The sequence below is a fragment of the Amaranthus tricolor genome, chromosome 10 (assembly GCF_026212465.1).
Source record: "Amaranthus tricolor cultivar Red isolate AtriRed21 chromosome 10, ASM2621246v1, whole genome shotgun sequence".
Lineage (NCBI taxonomy): Eukaryota > Viridiplantae > Streptophyta > Magnoliopsida > Caryophyllales > Amaranthaceae > Amaranthus > Amaranthus tricolor.
Genome location: NC_080056.1, coordinates 5,962,064 through 5,983,540, shown reverse-complemented (window position 1 = coordinate 5,983,540; position 21,477 = coordinate 5,962,064). Strand labels below are relative to the sequence as shown.

The 21,477-nt window shown below is 34.7% G+C and overlaps 2 protein-coding genes across 3 annotated transcripts; both read left to right on the top strand.

Annotated features, from left to right (window-relative positions):
- The first annotated feature begins 3,446 nt into the window (after positions 1–3,446).
- On the top strand, positions 3,447–11,662 carry LOC130825772 (cysteine synthase, chloroplastic/chromoplastic). The gene is made up of 10 exons (XM_057691174.1): positions 3,447–3,922; positions 5,377–5,486; positions 5,716–5,773; positions 5,915–6,178; positions 7,024–7,161; positions 7,656–7,707; positions 7,789–7,868; positions 10,353–10,412; positions 10,982–11,062; positions 11,341–11,662. The coding sequence occupies exons 1-10, from the start codon at positions 3,701–3,703 to the stop codon at positions 11,431–11,433; spliced, it is 1,158 nt and encodes a 385-aa protein (XP_057547157.1). The 5' UTR covers positions 3,447–3,700; the 3' UTR covers positions 11,434–11,662.
- A 2,201-nt stretch (positions 11,663–13,863) lies between these two features.
- Positions 13,864–19,842, top strand: LOC130826343 (stearoyl-[acyl-carrier-protein] 9-desaturase, chloroplastic). Of its 2 annotated transcripts, XR_009047064.1 has the most exons (4): positions 13,889–14,149; positions 18,281–18,785; positions 18,943–19,587; positions 19,707–19,842. XR_009047064.1 is itself a non-coding variant. In XM_057691973.1 (3 exons), exons 1-3 carry the CDS (start codon positions 14,028–14,030, stop codon positions 19,501–19,503), a joined length of 1,188 nt encoding a protein of 395 aa, XP_057547956.1. In that variant the 5' UTR covers positions 13,864–14,027; the 3' UTR covers positions 19,504–19,842. The 2 variants fall into 2 exon arrangements, 1 of the variants encoding a protein (XP_057547956.1); XM_057691973.1 differs by having other exon boundaries at positions 13,864–14,149; positions 18,943–19,842.
- Positions 19,843–21,477: the final 1,635 nt, after the last annotated feature.

Sequence of the window (21,477 nt, the reverse complement as noted above, 5' to 3'; positions counted from 1 at the left end):
CAGATGTAGCGATAGTGATCTCACTCATAGGAAAACTATTAGGGTCTGGGGAGGAAAGGTAGACGACAACTCATACCCATCAAGAAAGTGTGGTCAAAGAGTCTCTCGGCTCGAAAAATATTTTCAAAGAACGTAAAAACCTGCAAAGTAGATTGTTCTTCAAAACATCACAACATCTCTAATTGTGTCACCAAGAAAATTTGAGAGTAAAAAACTAAATCGTATTTGAGTTGGAGAGCAAATATCACTTTTATTACCGACCTTTAATCTTAGTACAAGTCCCTAAGACATCTGATACCATGTTATAAAGGTCGAACAACAAACCACACTCTAATATAATTTTAAAGAATTAATTCAACCGAAAATTTAGTTTGTTAGTTGAAGCCCAATGAGCTAGAATTATGTACTCAATGACCCCTCACATGATATCATTATGAGCTAGAATTATAGATGCATCACATTCTCTCTTTGTACGTGAGTTAAATATTTCATTTGAAATAATGATTCGAAGACATTTGAAAGCATGACCATTCCATCATATTGACTTCTAATATCATATTAAAAAACTAACTTAATCTAAAGTTAAAATTTAAAATTGAAGCTCCATGACTAATAGCTTATATGTCATCTTGGGCTTATATGTCATCTTACGTCTAAAAAAAGATAAATCTAAAACCTACCCCCACAAACAAAATATAAATTGAAAGGTGTTGATAAAAATGAGTTGGCCAATTAAGAAAATAAAACCTTGTTTGAGGACCACTTATTGATAATGCCCAAGTATGCGGTCACGTTCGTTTGGAAGGTGCACACAAATTAAAAGATTTTTTTTAAGATTTCTCCGAATTGGTGGTCATTCAAATGTGCCCTTTAAGGGTCTTTTAAGACAAAATAATAGTTAATGTTTTGTCCCAAAACTTATGTTTTTGTTTCATGGGTAGGTTATGAGTTTTGACATTTCTTATTGATTGTTAATTGTACTCATTCATGAAACAATAAAATGGAGAAATTCTTACAAATAGAACAAGACCAATTTACAATTTTATTACGATTTTGTTTGACAATTGGTTGTTAGTTGAAGTTATTGGTTAAAATTATTGGTTGATTTGACAAAGTAATGGCGAATAAACCAACAATTTAAGATAGTTGTTGACTTTTTATTAGGAAAAAAGTAGGCTAAAAGTCAAAAGCCAATATAAAAATTGATTATGAACTGGTGAGTTTGGTCAAAAGTATGAGTGCCATGTCGTAGGACATAACACAAATTTCTTTTTATAATTTTTCCTTCTTAGAAGTGGATATGAAATGGTGGGTTTGGCAAGTCGTGTAGACAAGCCGTGTATGCGAACCACGTATCATGCCGTGACAATCAGACAAAACAATGATTATGACACACCCATGGCCCAAAACGTCGGTTGGCAAGTCTTACCGTGCCTTCATATGGGTCATGCCATATCAGGTCATAAGTGGGTCATGAGTGTGCCACTCACATGTCGGGTTGGCAAGTCTTACCGTGCCTTCATATAGGTCATGCCATATCAGGTCATGTAACACCCCAGTCCCTAGGACCGCTGGTGACTACTCTTGGAGACTGTAAACTAGCCCCACAAACCAACACAAGTCTTTCCAACGCACTTTGGCCTCACTCGTGCACACCCGGGAAAACTTCCCAGAAGGTCACCCATCCTAAGATTACTCTCCACCAAGCACGCTTAACTGTGGAGTTCTTAGCAAATGGGCTCCCTAGAAAAGAAGATGCATCTTGTTGATATGAGTAGTCTATCAATCCTTTTTCAAGCTAAATCTGGGGTATTACAGGTCACAAATGGGTCATGAGTGTGCCACTCACATGCAGGCCCAAACTGTGACCATGTCTAATACTACTCTATGTCTCTATGATATTGGTTTTGTGTAGGGCCGGCAAAAGCTGACCTGCTAACCTGATCTGAAATCGATCCGAATTAGTGGGTTTGGGTTTAGATTTTTTACCCAATTAATTAAATGGGTCAACCGGACCTGGTCTGTTTATTAAATGGGTTAGGTTCAGGTTGAATATTTAAACCCGAAAAAAACCTGTTTAACCCATTATTAAATGGGTCAGTCAGGTCAGTTCGACCCATATTATCTGATATTAACCCATTAATATTTAACCTAAAACTCATTCTCACAAATAAACCCTAAAATTTTGTTGAACCCAGCGTGCGACGCTTCTTCAGAAGCTCTTCTTCTGCCTTCGTGGCTTCTTGAGTTCTTATGTGTCTGTTCTCTCTGCCTTCTTCACTCTTCTTAGTTCTTACTATCATCAAGTCCTGAATGCTAAAAGCTAAGGTAAGAATTATTTCCTTTTCTCATTCTTTTATTTTTGTAGTTTGATTTTTCTGATTTTTTTTGTGTTCGATTTTTTCTGATTTTTTTTGCGTTTGATTTTTTTGATTGTTTTTGTGTTTGATTTTACTGTTCATTGCTCTTACTGCTATTTTCATTGTTCTTACTTCTTACTTCCATCTTTAATTCTTCATAATGATTTTTGGTTCGTGTTTGTCTTTTTTTGTGTTCGATTTTTTCGATGAGCTTTGTGGGTTGGTAATGGAGATTAAAGTTGAAGAACAAGAAGACATATCTTGCCGTAGTCCAAGTCCAAGTTTCGATCAACATGAATTCAGCTCAATAACATCTTTCTCAGCCACCATATTTTAGATTATGATGATTCGTAGAAATTAATTATGATGCTTTTGGTTTTGGCTTGTCAACTTAACAATTTGTTTGATATTTTGCTTGTTATGAATATGATGAATGATGATAGTTGAACTTTGAAACATGTTTATTATGAAATGTGAATATAATATATGGGTCAAATGATCTGAAAAAATCGAATATGATCAAACAAAAAAAAGCAGGTTAAATAGGTATTTAGCAGGTTGACCCGACCTGCTACAGATCAGGTCGGGGTTTCAATTTTTGACCCATTTAATTAAACAGGTCAAGTTCAGGTTAAGGGTTTATTGACCCATTTATATATGATCTGAACTTGAAAATGACCCAACTCGATTTGTTTGACACCTCTAGTTTTATGTAACCATTTGTTAGAATTATCTATCATTTGAGGTTATTTATATATCTATCCAAAAATCATATAGCTAGTCTCTTGAGAGGCGTATCTCAAGCCCAACCCATTAAAGATTAATGTTTACTTATCGTATTTTTAATACCTACTTACATTATCTTTAATGCTTACTTACCGTATCCTTAAAGCCTACTTTCAATACTTTAAATGTCTACTTACATCATATTTATTGCCTACTTATAATATTTTACAAAATATATAATGAGCTGATCCAATTAAAAATAGCCTTTTATAAGAATTTATAAAATTTATATTAAATTCGGAAATATTTTTTAGAATTCTTATATATAAGAAAAAGTGAATTAATAATTCTTGTACATATTGAGAATCGAAATCTTGTCACAAGAGCAGCAGATGAGAGCAAATAAAAAATTTGGATCATTGTATGTTTGTATGTTTGGATTTTGGTGTATTCCAATTTCCAACCACATCTAGTGAAAAACATTGGACTAACACCATACCAACGAACGAGTGACAAAAACACACATTATTATTACACTTTCTAAAAAATATATTCCAATTCTCTAGTCCTAGAGAGAGAAAATCACAAGTAGAGAACTGTGCTGTCATCCATCCATGGCGTCTCTAGTCAACAATTCCTATGGTGCCCTTAGTAGCTCCAGGCCAGAGCTTCGAGAAGTTAAGAGCCTCACCAATTTCAGAGTTGGATTTCCATCATCATCCATTTCTTGCAAGAATCTCAAAAAGCCTTCATGTTTCCCTATTCTTTGCAAAGCCGTGTCTGCATCGCCTCACGCTGCCATTGAAGGCCTTAACATCGCTGAAGATGTTTCTCAGGTGACTTTCTTATGCTCATTTTTGATTGGATGATTATCTTTTTCAAATGAGTATTTGTAATTTCTTTGTTTTGGGCTTTTGATTTTAAATTTTGATGTGGGTTGCTTGCTTTATGAATTCTATTGGAAATTTGAATGTGGGTATTGCTTTTCTTTGTGATTGTCTGGCGAAATAATTGAGTTTTGTTGTGTATTTGCATTTAATGGTTTAATTTTTTTTGGAATTATACGGAGTATTCACCAAAGGTATAATCTTGATTAAGTGGAATAGGGACGGAGCAAAAATTGACAAATTATTTGAAGTCCCTGTGCAAGTTCAATATTGAGGCTTCCAATTGTTCGGGCCTGTGCGATCGAACATATTGAACACGCTCAGAACCTCTCTCATGAAGTGGAAATTCTAGTTTTTTTCGAATTTGTCATTCATCGTTCATGGTGGGTGAGGCTCTTTGATTCTTTTAAGAATGTCTGAAATTCTTATCATAAACAGTCAACATTACTAGACTGTAGATTGTTTTTATCATATGGTAGACAGAAGGAAGAAGAAGGCTTGGTAAAATCGAACCCGGGACCTTATGTGGGAAAGTGGTACAAGACCTTGTTCTCAAAAGACTAAAGAAGTTTGAACTAATGCATAGGAGTACATTTTTCATCAATTATGCTTACAATTTTGAACTTGTGATTGTAGTCCTTACGATAATTCATAGTTTTGATTTCATAAATAGTAATTGAGTTGACTTCAGTTTCGAAGTTTAGATCCTCACAAGGAACATCCAAAACTTCCATTCATCAATGTATTTTCCCTTAAACATCAAGGAAACTATGTATGTTATCATTGCTCATTATCACCTGGCACTACCCTGTGGCCTTTGGGTGTAGGACATAATGTAAATCTACTCTTACCTTGAAGGTTTAAGCATTTTTTTTTTGTGTATTTTTTTCTTTTTATCTGGATTAGATGCATTGCTTTTTTTCGAGGTTTGTGGTCAATTTGATAATGTCCAAGACATTCTTCATAAGAGACTTAGGAGTTATAGTACTTTCAAACATGGGGAATTTAGGCCATCGTGGGCCTAGTAATTTATTTGAAAATCCTATTAATATTGAATTGTGTAACATATTACACAAATTAAATAAATGTCAAATTGGTTTTGTACACATATGAAGATGATAGTTCGGCCCACTCTATTGTAATGTTTTGTATTCACCCGTACATTGGATCTCATATTGACACTATGCAGTTACATGTTTGTAAACTACATTCCCCTAAATGAAAGTTCAGATGTTACATGTGTTAGATTTATAGCTTTTTTATTTCTATTTGCTTAACTAATGTTCTTCTCTTGATACTTTTGGTATCAGTGTCATCAACCCATGAAGCTATATATGTTTCTTACGTGCTAGAACTAATCTACTAAAGTGTCGTTTTTTATCATTCGTAATGTCATATGGCAGCTAATTGGAAAAACTCCAATGGTATATCTCAACAATGTTGTAAATGGATCAGCTGCAAGCATTGCCGCGAAGCTTGAGAGTATGGAGCCTTGCTGCAGTGTCAAGGACAGGTGAAGAAGACTCTTAGCTTCTCTCTTCTTTGCTTCTGCCCCTTTCCTTAAGAAAATATCATTTTTTCGCAACTGTGACATTAATGAGTTGATTTTTCCGTGATGACAATGTTGGTTCATACTTCAAATGTTGATGATTTTTGATTTTAATATATTTCTGTTTTCTAGATCCCATTTTAGCATGAGAATCTAAGCTTGAGAGATGTGCTTTTATTTATTTTTTGTGCAGGATTGGTTATAGTATGGTTGATGATGCTGAGCAGAAAGGAGTTATAACACCAGGAAAGGTATTGTTTTTAGCTCTCACATTTCTTGACTGCCTTGGATGTCAATATGTGCCTGAAGATGGTTATATGTTTCAAAGACATTTAATGCTTGCTTTGTTTGGACACCCCATTTGATTTAATGCTTGCATTCTTATCATCTAGACTACTCTAGTGGAGCCTACCAGTGGGAATACAGGAATAGGTCTTGCATTCATTGCTGCTGCTAGAGGATACAAGCTTATCTTGACTATGCCAGCCTCCATGAGTATGGAAAGGAGGGTTATCTTGAAAGCGTTTGGAGCTGAATTGGTCTTGACTGATCCAGCTAAGGGCATGAAAGGAGCAGTTGAAAAAGCTGAAGAAATTTTGAAGAGTACTCCTAATTCTTACATGCTCCAACAATTTGACAATCCTGCAAACCCCAAGGTCCAGCTCCTTACACTTTTATTGTTATAAGCCATCCAGCCATACTGATGATTTTTCCTTAATGTGATGCCCGCCATTATTTGACACATCTCTTGCTTTTGTTTGATATTTGGAGCAATGGACCAGGGAGTACTAACTGTAATCACTTTTTGATGGGCCTGCTAATAATTCTTATATGTCGATGGCCGATATTCTTTGATGAACTCTAATTTAGATCCACTTCAGAGCTAATTTGAACAAGACTACAAATCAAGACGTTTGTCATTTTTCGATGTTTGAACTTTATTCTCACTTGAATTTGCCTTTTCCAAAGTGGGAATCGTCTTGCTGCAAAATATTATGTAAATTAAAGCCTTGTTTTGACTTAATATATTTGACTGAAATATACATTTCAACCTAAATCCCACTTCTATGAATTATCATTACATCTTTTAACATGCCTGTTGTTTATTCATCTATTACAGTTCCAAGGAAGATGGTATAATGCCACTATGCCAGCATATCCTAGTACACTAGTGGTTCTTTCTTAGTCAAACCAAAATTTCATTTATCTCAAATACCAATGTCAAAGACTTGATACTATAACACTAGTATTAATTATGTTGCTGAACCTTTTATTTTCAATGAGGCACATATTGGTGGAGAGCCAAATAAAAAATAAAAGAAATGGGGAAAATAAGCAGAGATGGGTAAGTAACAGGTTATTTGACATATGCTCGCAAACATCCCAATAAGTACTGAAGTCTTTTAAAATATGTGTATGCAATACTATGCATTATATATTACTTCTCTATGTATGAAGTACACATAGTTTTATAAATTTTCGTTGTCATTGTTTTTTGCAGATACATTATGAGACAACAGGTCCTGAGATCTGGGAAGACACAAAAGGCAAAGTGGACATTTTAGTTGCTGGTATTGGAACTGGAGGGACAATTTCTGGTACTGGTCGGTATCTTAAAGAACGTAACCCTGGTGTAAAGGTATGGCATCCTTGTATCAACAGAAACATTCTTTTGGGTGAGTGGGGCATACTAATGGGGACTTAGGGGTCGCTTGGATTGAGAGCAAATATTTATGGGGTAAATAAAAGTCAAACTAGAATAACGAAGTTAATTAGATAAATGATTAAAGGGATTTGATTGTTAGAAGGTAATGAAAAATAGAGAATATAGCTATTAGTTCCCTTATTTTGGGTACAAATTTACTCTAGGGGAGGGTGGGGGAATTCTTTACCTCCTAATGAGGGAAATCAACCTCTTTTTTATTCATTTTTTTATTTCTCTCATTCTACCTCTATCACAATTATTTCAATAACTTCATTTGCATTTCTAAATAGCTTTGTTACATTAGTTTGATTTTTTTTATCCCCTTAAATATTCACTCTCAATCCAATTGACCCCTTAGGAAGTACTCCTATACCTTAGAAGTATCTTGTTCTACATATGCTGATGTGAAGATATTTTCCGGAATATAGGTCATTGGTGTTGAACCTACAGAGAGCAACATACTTTCTGGTGGAAAGCCTGGTAAGATGAAACATTCTATCTTCCTTGTTTGAATTTTTAGGCATATTTTGGGTTTTTGATCTTTATCTCATTGATGTCAAGGTCCGCATAAGATTCAAGGGATTGGAGCTGGTTTTGTTCCCAGTAATTTGGATTTGGGTGTTCTTGATGAAGTTATAGAGGTGCTTATCTTTTTTGGCTTATCTACAACATATCCTTGAATTCCGTGTATGTTGTCTTGTTATATCCTTTATGATTTTTTCAAGGATGTGAATACAAGTGGGCATCATTTCACTATCCATAGATCTTTTGCAAAAAACAATAGTCCGTATTCAACTTGAATCTAAAATATGTAGCTTCATGGATTACCTAGTACTATTGGGATTTTGGTTCCATTATCTTTGTTAAGTTGTTTCTGAGGAAGATTTATTTCAAATAGTGCGCCTCAACTTGTCATGTGTTGCACAATTGCACCATCACTGATTACTGAGGAAGCTTCAGTACTGATTAAGTTGGGATTCCTCCATTTAGAGCTTCCCATATCTTGCCACAGGTGGGGTTTAAGACGTTCATTCTTGTCATTGTAACATAGGGATGGCAATTCAGTTTGAATCCGACCCTAGTCCGAATTGATCCGAGGAAAATAATCTGATTCGAGTCCGAGGAAAAGGTTATCCGACTCCAACTCCAACTCCGACTTCACGATCCGAATCCGAGTTAGAGACGGACCGGAGTTGGACCTTATTAAAAATTCGACACTCCGACCCTGAAGGAAATCCGACTTTGAATTTGACTTTTAACCCAATATTTTGTTTCCTTTAAAACTTTATACGTGATTAATTCAAGCTCTCTCTCATACTAATTGTAATTTTCGATTTTGAAAAACTACTTGGTATTTTTATTTAGATTAATCTATCAAAATACGACAAATCAGATCAAAAGAAATAAAATACGCCAAATCAAAATGTGAGAAAATTTTGTTAAATTGTAGTATTAGGAATATTTCTCATGCTAAACTTGAATTCAAAGTACATATTTTTTTGTTAAATTGTATTTGAAAAAAATATTTTGTTAACTTCGTATGCTTTTAATCATTAGTACAATATCACAACGATAAAGTTTGATAATAATCCGATTCCGTTGGAGGTCCGAGAGTCCGAGTTGGGGCAAACTTGGAGTATGCATAATCCGACTCCGAGTAGAGGTGGACTGAAAAAAAAACTTCGACTAAAATCCGGAGCAAAGTCGGAGTATGTATAATCCGAGCCGAGTCCGACCCATTGCCATCCCTTAGTCATTGTTGAGTCATGGATATTAATCCACTGTCAATAGTAATATAGTGTACTAATACTCTCTCCATCCGAAATTTTCTCTCAACATGTTCTTTTGGCACATTTTCAAAGGAAGTGAAACGTTGATGCTAGAAATTGGATGTGTGTGGAACCTAACTTCATAGTGAGTAAAGAGAATAGTGTAAATAAGAACTAAGTTAGGATGTTTTAAAAAGGAAAGCAAAGGTTTCTAACTTGGTCTATGTGTTTAAGAGACTAATTATTCATGTAAGAAGTGAGTTTACATGGATAATGTTTTTCTTTCCCCTTTTTTGAAAAACAAGGCATTTTAGCTCATATGTTAGGTTCAAAAAACAAGTCAATCTACAATGTCTATGGAATGCTTATTGCTATATCGACGTGCTTTATGAATTTATTTTTTATGTAATATCAATGCAATATTATATGCACATTAGACATGCCATGTTACTAAATCAACCACATTGTTAATGTGCGGAAGTTTTTAAAATATGTGTTTTGAAACAAAGATTGTTATGTTGTGGCTGTGCTAGAAGATGAATATGTTAGGATGGGTTGGTTAATTATAGTTTTGTTGGCTTTTTCTTATTGAATATATAGGCACAAACTACATTTAGTACTGATTGTTGTTAGCTGCAACTATTTCATTTCAAGATATTGAGTTACTAAAAACGAAAAAAACTAATGTCAATTGAAGTCGTAACTAAGAAGTTCTCACCTAGTTGCAACTTGCAAGCTTCTCAGAAATCAAGAAAGTAAACAATTACAGACTGTAGTTCTCTCACCTTGAATTTTTGTAAGGAAGGCTTTCATTGCTTATAGCTATTCATTTTCTATCCTTATCATTGTACTCCATTTAACAAGACTATTGTATTTAGGTTGGTATTGGGGCTAAGGAGCTATAGGTGGGGTTTTCATTTTCATTTTTTGCCTTTTTTTTGTTTGAAGCGTCAAGTGCTTATTCTTGGATAAACTTTTCTTGGTCATCATGTGCAATAATAAAGCAGGGTTTAGTAGCCTATTTTGGAGAACACTTATGAATTATGATATAGCCTCAAGGGCTTTGTATAAGCATGAAATGCATCACACGAAATGATACTACATTTGGAGTTTATGGCAAAATTACGCGTCATTTAATGTTATTAGTTCTCAAAATTCGTATTTTAGCTTCTACAACATAATCCTTAGGGCTATTGTAATCTATCTAAAACCTTTGTTGGTGACTTTTTATGCATGTACAAAGCTATTTTTCTTGGTCTGGAGTTTATAACAAATTATGCGTCATTTGTTGTAATGAATATCAGTCTCCATAGTTAGAGAGTCATACTTATCTTGAAAGCTTTGCGATTGTTTCAGATATCTAGTGATGAATCGGTTGAAACTGCAAAGCAATTGGCACTGAAAGAAGGCTTGTTGGTAAGTAAAATCTTCACATGTCATGTGCCTTTTTGATTCTCAAGTTAAGATTATGTTTGTTGAGTGCTTCTCAACATTGTATTGGATTTGATGGCAACTTTGAAAAGCATGATGAAATCATTCTAAGGGTTATAAGACTTATAATTATACTTCCTTTGTTCCGTTGATTTTGCTACACATTCTATTTTATGTCATTCTTTTGATTTTCCTACAATTTCTTTTGATAATGGTCTCAAATTTTGTCTTCCAATATCCTCCCCAAACTCTCTCTCTCTTATATCTTCATTCTTCCATTCCACTATTTTGTCACCATTTTTTTTGTCTTTTTCTATACTAAAAAATAATTTAGCAACTTAGATCCATTGTATTAGTGTTTATTGAAATTGTTAATGATAAAACTAGGGTAAGGTTTGGGAGGATCAGATGTACGCAACTTTATCCTTGTTAATGATGAAACTATCCGATTGACCCATGGTAGCAAACGCCATGTGCAACTTCACATAGATAAGAGTACATATGATTTAATGAGTCATTTTACTTATAGCTCTAATCATCTATTCTGGCTTTAGGTTGGCATTTCCTCTGGAGCTGCTGCAGCAGCTGCTATCAGGGTTGGTAAACGACCTGAAAACGCAGGGAAACTTATAGCTGTAAGCCCTTCAATCTCTTTACTTTCTAAAGTCATTAGTAAATAGCCTTGCATATATTACCCTTTTGTTGGTGTGGTTTATTTTCCTCGTAATCTCTGTTTTTCAACTTCTTTTAATCGATTTGATAACCTATCATCTTTTTTCGTCCCAATGATTTTTACCCTCCATTGATCCGATTTGGAATATTCAGTTTCAAGCCTTGTGTAAGGCAACACCATAAAAAACGTGTCTTTCAGATTCTTGATTTTATCCATAACTCGCCTTTATTACCATTGCAGGTTGTGTTTCCGAGTTTTGGCGAGCGATATCTGTCATCGGTTTTGTTTGAGTCTATTCGGGATGAGTGCCAGAACATGAAGCCGGAATCATAGAAACTCGTCACACGTTTGACTCATTGTTTTCTCAATTGAACTAGAACAAATAGACCTTAACAGCCCATTGTTGTTTCATTTTAGGGTTGTGCATCTTGGTTTCTTGTCATGTTTGCAAATTGGATACTTGGAACTCTGAAGTCTTTTCTTTTTATTTGATAAAATCCATGATCAATAAACCATCTGTTTTGAGTAGAAAATGATCTATTCATGGAAAATTTGTTTTTAATATTCTTTTATGTTTGATGCAAATTTGAATCAACATGCTTATTAAAGTACACCTGATCCGACATAAAATACATGACCTAAAAGTAATTCAATGATTCGGAACGGTCGCCTTTGATAGGTGGTTAAATATTGAGCCAATCTATTGGATTCACGATTGTCGGGTTTTGTTAAAATAATTGATTTGTTAGCAGATGAGGTTATTAATGTGTCGGGTTATAATTGAGTTTTTTTAGTAGGGTCAATAATGATGTATATATAATCTGTTAAGAAATATGGAAAAAATTTTAAACCCTAACTTTTAATTTGGAATGTTTTTAAATTATAACGTTTTAAAAACATTTATCTGCTTCACTAAGAGCACTAATTTTGCTATTTCACCGGATATTGATGTTATTTAAAAGTAGCATTTTAGTCTCATTAAACCACCAATATCTAGTTAAATTGATATACCAAATATGCCTTTAGGTCTTCAAAATTTCTACATATTACACAAACATCCCCAAAACTAAATAAAAAAAATTATTTAAAAGTTAGTAATCAATTATTCTTGATAACCAAGATTTATGAAACAAACTATACAATTAAACAATTTTTTAAGGGGTACATTTAGAATTTAGAAAAATTGATGAAAATTGCAATATAATGTATTTTCTTTTTTTTAGAATGTTGCTTACATTTAACTTTTTTTTTTACACATTTTTAAGTAAAGTAAAACCTTTATATCTACAATAGGGGTAACATTTACATAAAATTTACCTATGTACTACCTTTGTTTCGTTTTAGTTGTAATATTTAGTTGTTTTTTGCCAAAAAGATTAATGTTGCAAGTAATATGAAACATCAAAAAATGAAAAGTGTTGCGAGTAAATTAAAACGGAGAAAATATGTATGAAAATTGTAAATGTAACTAAAAATATAAAACTAAAAGAGCAAGAATTTTTCCGTGATAAAACAAGACGGTCTCTCGTAAGACTTGCTGACTTGGTGAAATGTAATAAGCTCACCCAATCCTTAAAGTTCGCCACCCTTTTCATTAATGCCCTTAAATTAATTTTTAATTATAAAATCAACCTTCGTTATTACTAAACTAAATTTATTAATGATAATTAAATTAAAATAAAAAATATTAATTTTATTAAAGAAAACAATATTTTAAAATGGAAAAATAAACCTAATCACACGTTTTGTGTTGAAATTTGATACACGATCACTCTTTTAGCCAAAACTTTTGATAGGAAAATCACATTGCTACAATGTTTGCAACAATAGAGCCTATATTATAGGCCCAATTCCGATGATCGAGCGAGAAATGACGATCGTATAAAGTTTGTTTGTGCTGAAATTTGATACATGCTCAATCTTTTAGGCATAACTTTTTACAGAAAAATCGTGTTAAATGCAAGGTGTGGTATTTGAAACTAGACTTCAAGAGCTTTCCAACAACATATTATATGCCAAATTCTGACAATTGAGTGAGAAATGACGACGGTTTAAAATTTGCAGTGATTTCTAAAATCCAGTGACGCGCAAATGGACCGCGGTATGGTCGCGTAAAACGCGCGATCGGACCGCGGTGGAGTTGCGTGTTTTACGCGACCATACCGCGGTTCGGTCGTGCGTTTTACGCGACCATACTACGATCCTGTCGCGCGCGACTAGATATTATAAATTCCTGCAAACTTTAAATATTCGTCATTTTTCGCTCGGTTGTCAGAATTGGGCATATAATATGTAGTTGGAAAGCTCTTGAAGTCTAACTTCTAATGACGCAAACCTTGCATTATTATAATTTTTCTATAAAAAGTTATACTCAAAAGATTGGACAAATATCAAATTTCAGCATAAACAAGCTTTAAACGATCGTCATTTCTCGCTTGGTTATCGGAATCGGACATATAATATATCATTGGAAAGATCTTGAAGTCTAGGTTCTAATGTCACAAACATTGTAATTATATAATTTTTCTATTAAAAGTTATAGCCAAAAGAATGAATATGTATCAAATTTCAACATAAGCATTTTTTTTGAAATTAACGATTTTTAGTTTTACCTTATTTTAGTTCAATGAGTATTTGGAGAGAGTTTTTAGAGAGATATTAAAGATTGAAGGTTTAAAAGTAACCAACAACAATTTCAAAAATTTATTTTATAAAGGGTGGCGACAAATATAAAAAGTACTACGAAAGTTTAATAATACCCTTGATTGATAAAGCTGTCCTTTAAAAATTGTCTTTCTCATTCAAGTTGGGTCTTCTGTGGCTGTGGACAGACTGATAGACAGTGGACACCAGAACAGAAAACCCAACAACAAAAACTACAATCTACATTACAATACTCAACCAATTCAAGCAATCAGCAATCATCCATGGCGCTTAATCTCATTCCTGTTTCTGCTCCTTTTCAATGTCGTCGCTTTCCTTCTTTCTCTTCTCGTCTCAGATCTCCTAAATTTATTATGGCCTCTACCCTCAGCAGCTCTTCTCCTAAGTCAGTTTTCTCCATCTCTTTCTCTCTTTCAATTACTGTCTTCTTGTTTTATTATTTGTCGGAATTATGATTGTATTATTCTAGGTTTCTTTGATTTTCCAATTGGGCATTTCATGATCTTCTTCTTATGGTTTTTGTTGTTGTAATTTGTTGATATTAGGATTTAGGTTTTCCCCATTTTTATTGGGGCTTTTATTTTCATTGTTTAATTTGATTGAAAATGTTATTTTCTCAAGTGGGTTTATCTGAAAACCATCATTTTCAATCCAATTATAATAGGGAGATTCTCTGCAACTCCAGTCGCAACTTGTTGGATTCTCATCCTTTTGCTGTTTCTCTGGTTTATTTTATTAATTTGTTTTTTATACATTATATATATATATTTTTTTTATCTCTCATATATCCTATATTTATTCGTACAAATACAATACAAGTGTATTTTTGTTAGCAGTTGTATTTTCATATTGGGTTATGAATGACTGGTGAGGAAAATTAAATTCATGTCTAAGGTTGCATATATAGTATTTTGGTTTCTGATTATAATGTAGTAGTGTATTAAAATTGGGTCATTAGATCACGTGCACATTATTTACGCGAAGTTGTAGATGATGTTTGTTACTAATAGTCAATAGGAAATAACCTCTTTTACCACTGGCATGCTTAAAGTTGCGTACATTTTACTTCAAATCCAGCCTTGTTGGAAATCATTGAATAGCATTAAGGAAGGTAATGTTTGTATAGGAAGAGAGAATTTCTGAGATCTGGTATTGTTCTTTTTTGTAAACAAAATGAATTTATGATTGCACATGTTTTCCACCGTTACTATTTCTGATTTTATTATCCTAAATGGGGTATTTTCATTTTTTATTATACTCCTACAATCTTATAGGTGTGAAAGTTCTAGAGGATGGGGTGGATTGCTTTGGTTTTCTCACTTGGGTCTTCTTTTGTGTTAGCATTTGAACATAAGAATTAGATTATGATGTTTGTTTTTGTCATTTACTGTAGTTAGAGCTGGAGAAAATGTGTGGAATTTTCAATTTTCTTTCATTTGTAGAATTTAGTGTTTTGGCATTCATTATTTGCTAAACATAGTTGTCAAGGCTTTAGTTTGATTTTGCCACCAAATATGCCACGTTTCTTGATACATTTATTCTTCCCTTCTTTGGTTTAGGATGTTATTCATGGTGATAGCTTCTGCAACTGTATATAGATCTGTCATCCTTTCTTTTGTTTATGAAAAAAGCTTCATAAAGCTTCATAGTAATGAGCTCTATTCTTATGACTTAGATAAATGCAGTAATCATAAATTATTTATTGCCTGTGAGACTTATGACTCATTAAATCATTTGCACATTTTATTCATGTGAAATAGCACTAGACGTTTGCCACCAAGGGTCAATTAGAAACAACCACTTTGTTAGATTTATTATTAACAAGGGTAATATTGCATATATTTGACCCTTTCAAACCCCACCTTAGGTGGGAGGTACATAATCTGTATTTACAATTTTCACTATAATGGTCCTAGTTTAGGAGAGGATGCTTGCACATGAGGTAAACATCTACAAATTAAAGGCTAGAACACTTTTTTTTATCTATCGACGAGTATGCCCTCATATCCTGTTACACCCCACATAACCTTTGTTCTCCACTTATTGTGTACTGACATGGGAACTAGTGTATTAACTGTACATGATTGAATTACTTATACTAGGCTCTGTGTAGATACTTTGTAGTTATTTTCCTTCTTATGTACACTCTGAACTAGAGAACACGATTCAGAATGAATGAATAACTACAGTTTTGAAGTTTGTAGGAAATGATAGTCCATAGGTAGATAATGTTGAAATTAGAGATGCCTAGGAACGATTGAAGTGACTTGCTAATTGATTTATTCAACTAGAATTGGAGGACGAACAAGATGCCTAATGTCTGTAGAAGAACTACTTTAGTACCTATTTACAAGAACAAAAGAGATGTCTTAGATTGCTCTAATCATCGAGAAATAAAAATCATAAGCCATAATAGCAAGTTATGGGAAAAAGTGATAGAGATACGTATGAGGAGATGTACCTCCATATTTGAGAACTAATTTGTATTTATGCTAGGGAGATCTACCATGGAAGCAATCCTTCCTATGACACAAATGATGGAGTACTATAGGGCTAGAAAAAGAGACTTGCACATGGTTTTTATTAACTTGAAAAAGGCATACGACAGGATACCAAGAGAAGTATTTCGGTGGGCACTGACAAAGAAGAGCATTCCCAAGAATTACATTAATATAGTGCAAGATATGTATCGGGAAACAAAGACGAATATTAGGACGTATGATTTTCCATTCACAATTGGCCTTCATCATGGCTCGACCCTATACCTTTTTCTTTTCGTAGAAGTCTTAGATGAGATAACTCATTCGATACGAGGAGACGTGCTTCAGAGCATGTTGTTTGTTATTGACATTGTTTTGGCGATGAGACCAGAGAGGCAGAGATAGGGTAAATGTTAAGTTAGAACGATGGAGACGATAGTTGGAGTCACGGGGTTTCAAATTAAGTCGGAGCAAAACATAGTACACGGAGTGTAATTTTAGCACAAACAAGATAACGTGAGACACTATAAAGCTGGAAGAGAAAGAAAGTGGTGCTTCAAATACCTTGAGTTCAAATTTCGAGTGGTGGAGACATCCAACAAGATGTAATGCATAGAATTAAGTGTGAGTGTGAAATTGAGAACGGCAACTGGAACATTATGCGATTATGGTGTCCCTTAAAGTTAAAGGGTAAGTTTTATCGAACGACCATTAGACCTGCGTTACTATATAAGGATGTTACTATATGGATAAGATGTTAGACTTTTAGAAATGATCATAGTAGAAAGATGGGAGTAGTGGGAATGCAAATGCTCTGATAGATCGAGATTAAGGCTCTAGCATTATTGTTGTTGATTACCAAATCCATATTTGATAAATTTCTGGTGTTTGTGAATCCAAAGAGGTTGAATTTGAAATTTGATTCATTCTGGGTCAATTTCCAAGAGCTAAACTAGACTATTTTAAATTTATTCTTATACCGTGTCAGTTGCAATTCCATCCTTGCATCTCTTCTTATTTCCGTAATAGTAAGAATCTTATCTCCTCTATCAAATCATTAGTATCTCTTACAATTTCTCTCATGCTATTTTGTTATAGTATGAGTCTTATCTCCTTCATGAAACTCTTAATTTGCTCAACTGTTTTGGTTATAACCTGTTGGAGTTCCATGGGTGTTTATGGAATTAAAGTTCTTGATGAAAGGATGTGGTATACAAATTGGGCAAATGATTTTAATTAATTTTCCTTTTAAATTTGTTTTGTTGAGTTATTATGGTCATAGTAGAAGATGGAATGTGGCAATGGTGGTGGATGGGTTGGTGTTGGCTATGGATAGGAGGGATAGAAAGATAAGAGAGAAAGAAGTCGAGGGAGACATATGCTGTAGCAAGTAGAGGCTGCTGTGGAAGAGGAGGTGGGTGAGAATTTTTTCCATTTTAGAGAGTTCATGGAAGTTACAATTATGAACTTAAAATTTTGTTGTTTAGCAAACAACGGATTGAAATTAAAATTTTGGATTTTAGTATGTATTCGAATTCAGGGAATTGAAATGAATTTCATATTTTCCAAACACTACCTAAAAAAATTCAGTTGCGGTGTGAAGCAAAGTCAACTAGTTATACCGGTTGTACTAAGGGATCTTTGAGAATTTGTTGTAATGTGCATTTACCTATCACTAATCGGATTCAGGGGGCTGTATTAATGTATGTTATCTGTACTGTGAGCCAATTTCTTGATTTTCTAGACCAGGTTTCTGTAAGGAACACGTTACGATTGAGGTGTCTGCCTATATTTGTGCCGATACGTGTATCAAAAAACCCAGTTGCGCAGAGAAATCCTAGCCAGTATGGTTATAAACCGTAATGACTTGTGTATAATTTTTATTTTTTTAAAAATTTTCTTTGTTATGAAGTGATTGATGGCAATGCTAGTATTATGGTAGTCGTATTACGGAGATATGCCTCAGCGCAGTACGAGTTCTGTGTTGTGAATGTTTTGTTGGTTTTCCTTTTATTAAGTTGCTTTTCTTATTTTAGAGAAACGGAAAGCCTGAAGAAGCCTTTTAGCCCTCCACGTGAGGTGCATGTGCAAGTTACACATTCCATGCCACCAGAAAAGATTGAGATCTTCAGATCTCTGGAAGGCTGGGCAGAAGAGAACCTCCTGGTCCATTTGAAGCCTGTCGAAAAATGTTGGCAACCCCAAGATTTTCTTCCTGATCCAGCTTCAGAGGGCTTTTACGATCAGGTCAAAGAGCTCCGGGAGAGGGCAAAAGAGATTCCAGATGATCTCTATGTTGTTTTAGTCGGGGATATGATCACAGAAGAAGCTCTTCCAACTTATCAGACTATGCTTAATACTTTGGATGGAGTAAAGGATGAAACAGGTGCAAGTCCTACTTCATGGGCTATTTGGACTAGAGCATGGACCGCAGAAGAAAATAGGCACGGTGATCTTCTCAACAAGTACCTTTATCTCTCTGGTCGCGTGGACATGAGATCAATTGAGAAAACAATTCAATATTTGATCGGGTCAGGAATGGTGAGATTATGTTCTAAATTCTGGATTGCAAAATTAGTGCACTGCATTTTTTTTCAATTTTTAAGATAAAATGGCATATTAGTAAGCTACGTGTTTTACGTTAGTCTATCATATCTTTCATTGATCCTCACATCATTATTTGAAATAATGACTGCAGGATCCAAGAACCGAAAACAATCCTTACCTTGGTTTTGTTTACACGTCATTTCAAGAAAGGGCAACCTTCGTTTCCCATGGAAACAGTGCGCGGCTTGCCAAAGAACACGGGGATTTGAAGATGGCCCAGATATGTGGCATAATTGCTTCAGATGAAAAACGTCACGAAACAGCTTACACCAAAATAGTGGAAAAACTCTTTGAAATTGACCCTGATGGAACAGTTCTTGCTTTTGCCGACATGATGAAGAAGAAGATCGCTATGCCAGCCCACCTCATGTATGATGGCCGTGATGACAATCTGTTCGATAACTTTTCTGCTGTTGCTCAGCGTCTTGGAGTCTACACTGCGAGAGACTATGCCGACATATTGGAGTTTTTGGTGGGCCGTTGGGAGGTCGAAAAACTTACTGGCCTTTCATCCGAGGGGCAAAAAGCTCAGGACTACGTATGCAGTTTACCCCCAAGAATCCGAAGGCTAGAAGAGAGAGCTCGTGAGAGAGTTAAGCAAGCACCTTCAATTCCTTTCAGTTGGATTTTCGATAGACAAGCCAAGCTTTGATTTCTTAATACCTGAAATCTAATCGTTGGAAGTTCACTCTTCTTTGGTGGCAGGGTGTCGTTAGCAGCATCGCGGTTATTCCAGGTAAATTTTGATTCATGCTGATCCAGTAGATGTGCCCAAATGTCGTATTGTTTCGAGGGAGTTTGCTTGTAGATACATTTTCTTTTTACGGTTTGATGACACTTTGTTTCTTTTATTAGCTCAAAAACATCGTATGATTTGGCGAGGGTCGGGGGCTAGTAGGCTCGTGTTCAAACTCCAAAGAATTCACAGGTCCTATTGTATTTGTTCTCTGGTCTTTCATTACCGGAAAAATTCCAGTATAGCAATTTTGAATGTGATGATTTTAGCATATTAGTATGAATATGGTTAGTTCTTGGCTTCATTTGTTTTGTACTACTTCCCTTTTTCCCGGCATTAGAACTAGTTGTAAGCCTTTCGTTGTATGTAAGCTTCTTTCTCGCCTCTTCGCCTGCATGACCTTTACGTTGCTGCTAAAAGCCGAGATGGGTACAAGAATAGAACGAAGGGACTACGAGTATACTGTTGTTTGGTATTTTCGTTGAAACGAGGGCCAATGGGCCCCATTTCTTTCATACATGAGATTTCTCAGGAATCAGGATTCATCATCATCCTTCCCAGTGTATCCCGCTCATAAAAAAACTATGGACAGGTTCTGGAAAGGGAAGGACGGCGGCAACTCAAGCAAGATGGCAAGAACACCCAAAGATAACCAAAGGAATTAGGATTGTGTACTGTTATTGTTAGAGTGGTACTATTGCCCTTGCACCGACATTTTAATGTTTTGCAAGAGGATGTGAACTTATTGCTCACAACTTCTCAAAGCAAAACTAGTATTTATACTTTTTCTTTTAGGAAAAATTGCATGAGACTGACTAAACTTTAGCCATTTGAAGTTTAATTGGTAAAAGAACCTAATCATCATCACATTCAATGTATCTCATCCATAGAAATACTATGGTTAGGGTCTTGGGAGAGAAGGAGTGCGGCAACCCATGCCTATAAAGGAGGATGTGGCCAAAGAGTCCTCCGATTCGGTAAAGGATGCGAAGTTCGTCCCAACGAATGTAACTGATGAAGTCCAGCCTAATAAATTTCAACTCAGTCTGTCTCTTGCAATTTTTTCTATTTTTTTAGGAGGAACTTATCTACTTCTATAAATAGTAAGTTTTTGATATTTTGGTCAAGCCAATGTTTCATCTTTTGGGTAAGCTTTGAGAATAAGGTGTGATGCTTGAAATTTTCTTATACTGAGGCCTAATTCCTTGATATGATGGGATCAAAGGAACTATTTCCTTCTTACCCCCCAACAATTTGGAGGGAATAACTTGTATGCCTTGGGGACATGAGCTTTAAATAACTTGTCTTCTCCACCTTGACAAAATTATTTCTAAAATTACAACAATAATATCAAAACTGTAATCGTATAAATTGTTTGCTATTTAGAGTTACTCTTGTGAGAGACTATCTTTTGGTGAGACGACCTCAAAAGAAAGAGTCCATATGCGAATAATTGTATTAATTGGGTTATTCAACTCATGTATAGAACGTTTCACGGTGAGACTGTCTCACACAAGAATTTGTGTTAAACCAATAATCTAGTCTACACATGAATTATAGTAATGCAAATGTATGAAGACATATTTCCCAACACATTTGAGCTTGACTCAAAGTTGACATTTGAATGAGCAAGCTCAAGCGGAGCTCGAATTACCCTAATTGTGAAAGAGTCAAGCTCGAACACGTCGAAAGGTTTGGTTACGCTTGAACTTTGCACGAACATTAATATTTCTTTCTAATTTAAATCAAACCTCTTTAAACTTAGCTTGGCTTAGCTTGATTTATATGTATCCTTACGTTAACACTATGATACTTCAACGTCGTAATAATCGTCGATTGTAAATATTTTCTGAAACTCGAATATTATAAATATGCGTAAGCCATATGCCT

Bases quoted from the DNA above. Each gene is read 5' to 3' on its own strand.
- LOC130825772 (XM_057691174.1), top strand. From the start codon at position 3,701: ATGGCGTCTCTAGTCAACAATTCCTATGGTGCCCTTAGTAGCTCCAGG. The intron at 5,774-5,914 runs GTATTGTTTTTA...CTTATCATCTAG, and splicing joins GAGTTATAACACCAGGAAAG to ACTACTCTAGTGGAGCCTAC. The intron at 10,413-10,981 runs GTAAGTAAAATC...TTCTGGCTTTAG, and splicing joins CACTGAAAGAAGGCTTGTTG to GTTGGCATTTCCTCTGGAGC.
- LOC130826343 (XM_057691973.1), top strand. From the start codon at position 14,028: ATGGCGCTTAATCTCATTCCTGTTTCTGCTCCTTTTCAATGTCGTCGC. The intron at 14,150-18,280 runs GTCAGTTTTCTC...TTCTTATTTTAG, and splicing joins CTCAGCAGCTCTTCTCCTAA to AGAAACGGAAAGCCTGAAGA. The intron at 18,786-18,942 runs GTGAGATTATGT...TAATGACTGCAG, and splicing joins ATTTGATCGGGTCAGGAATG to GATCCAAGAACCGAAAACAA.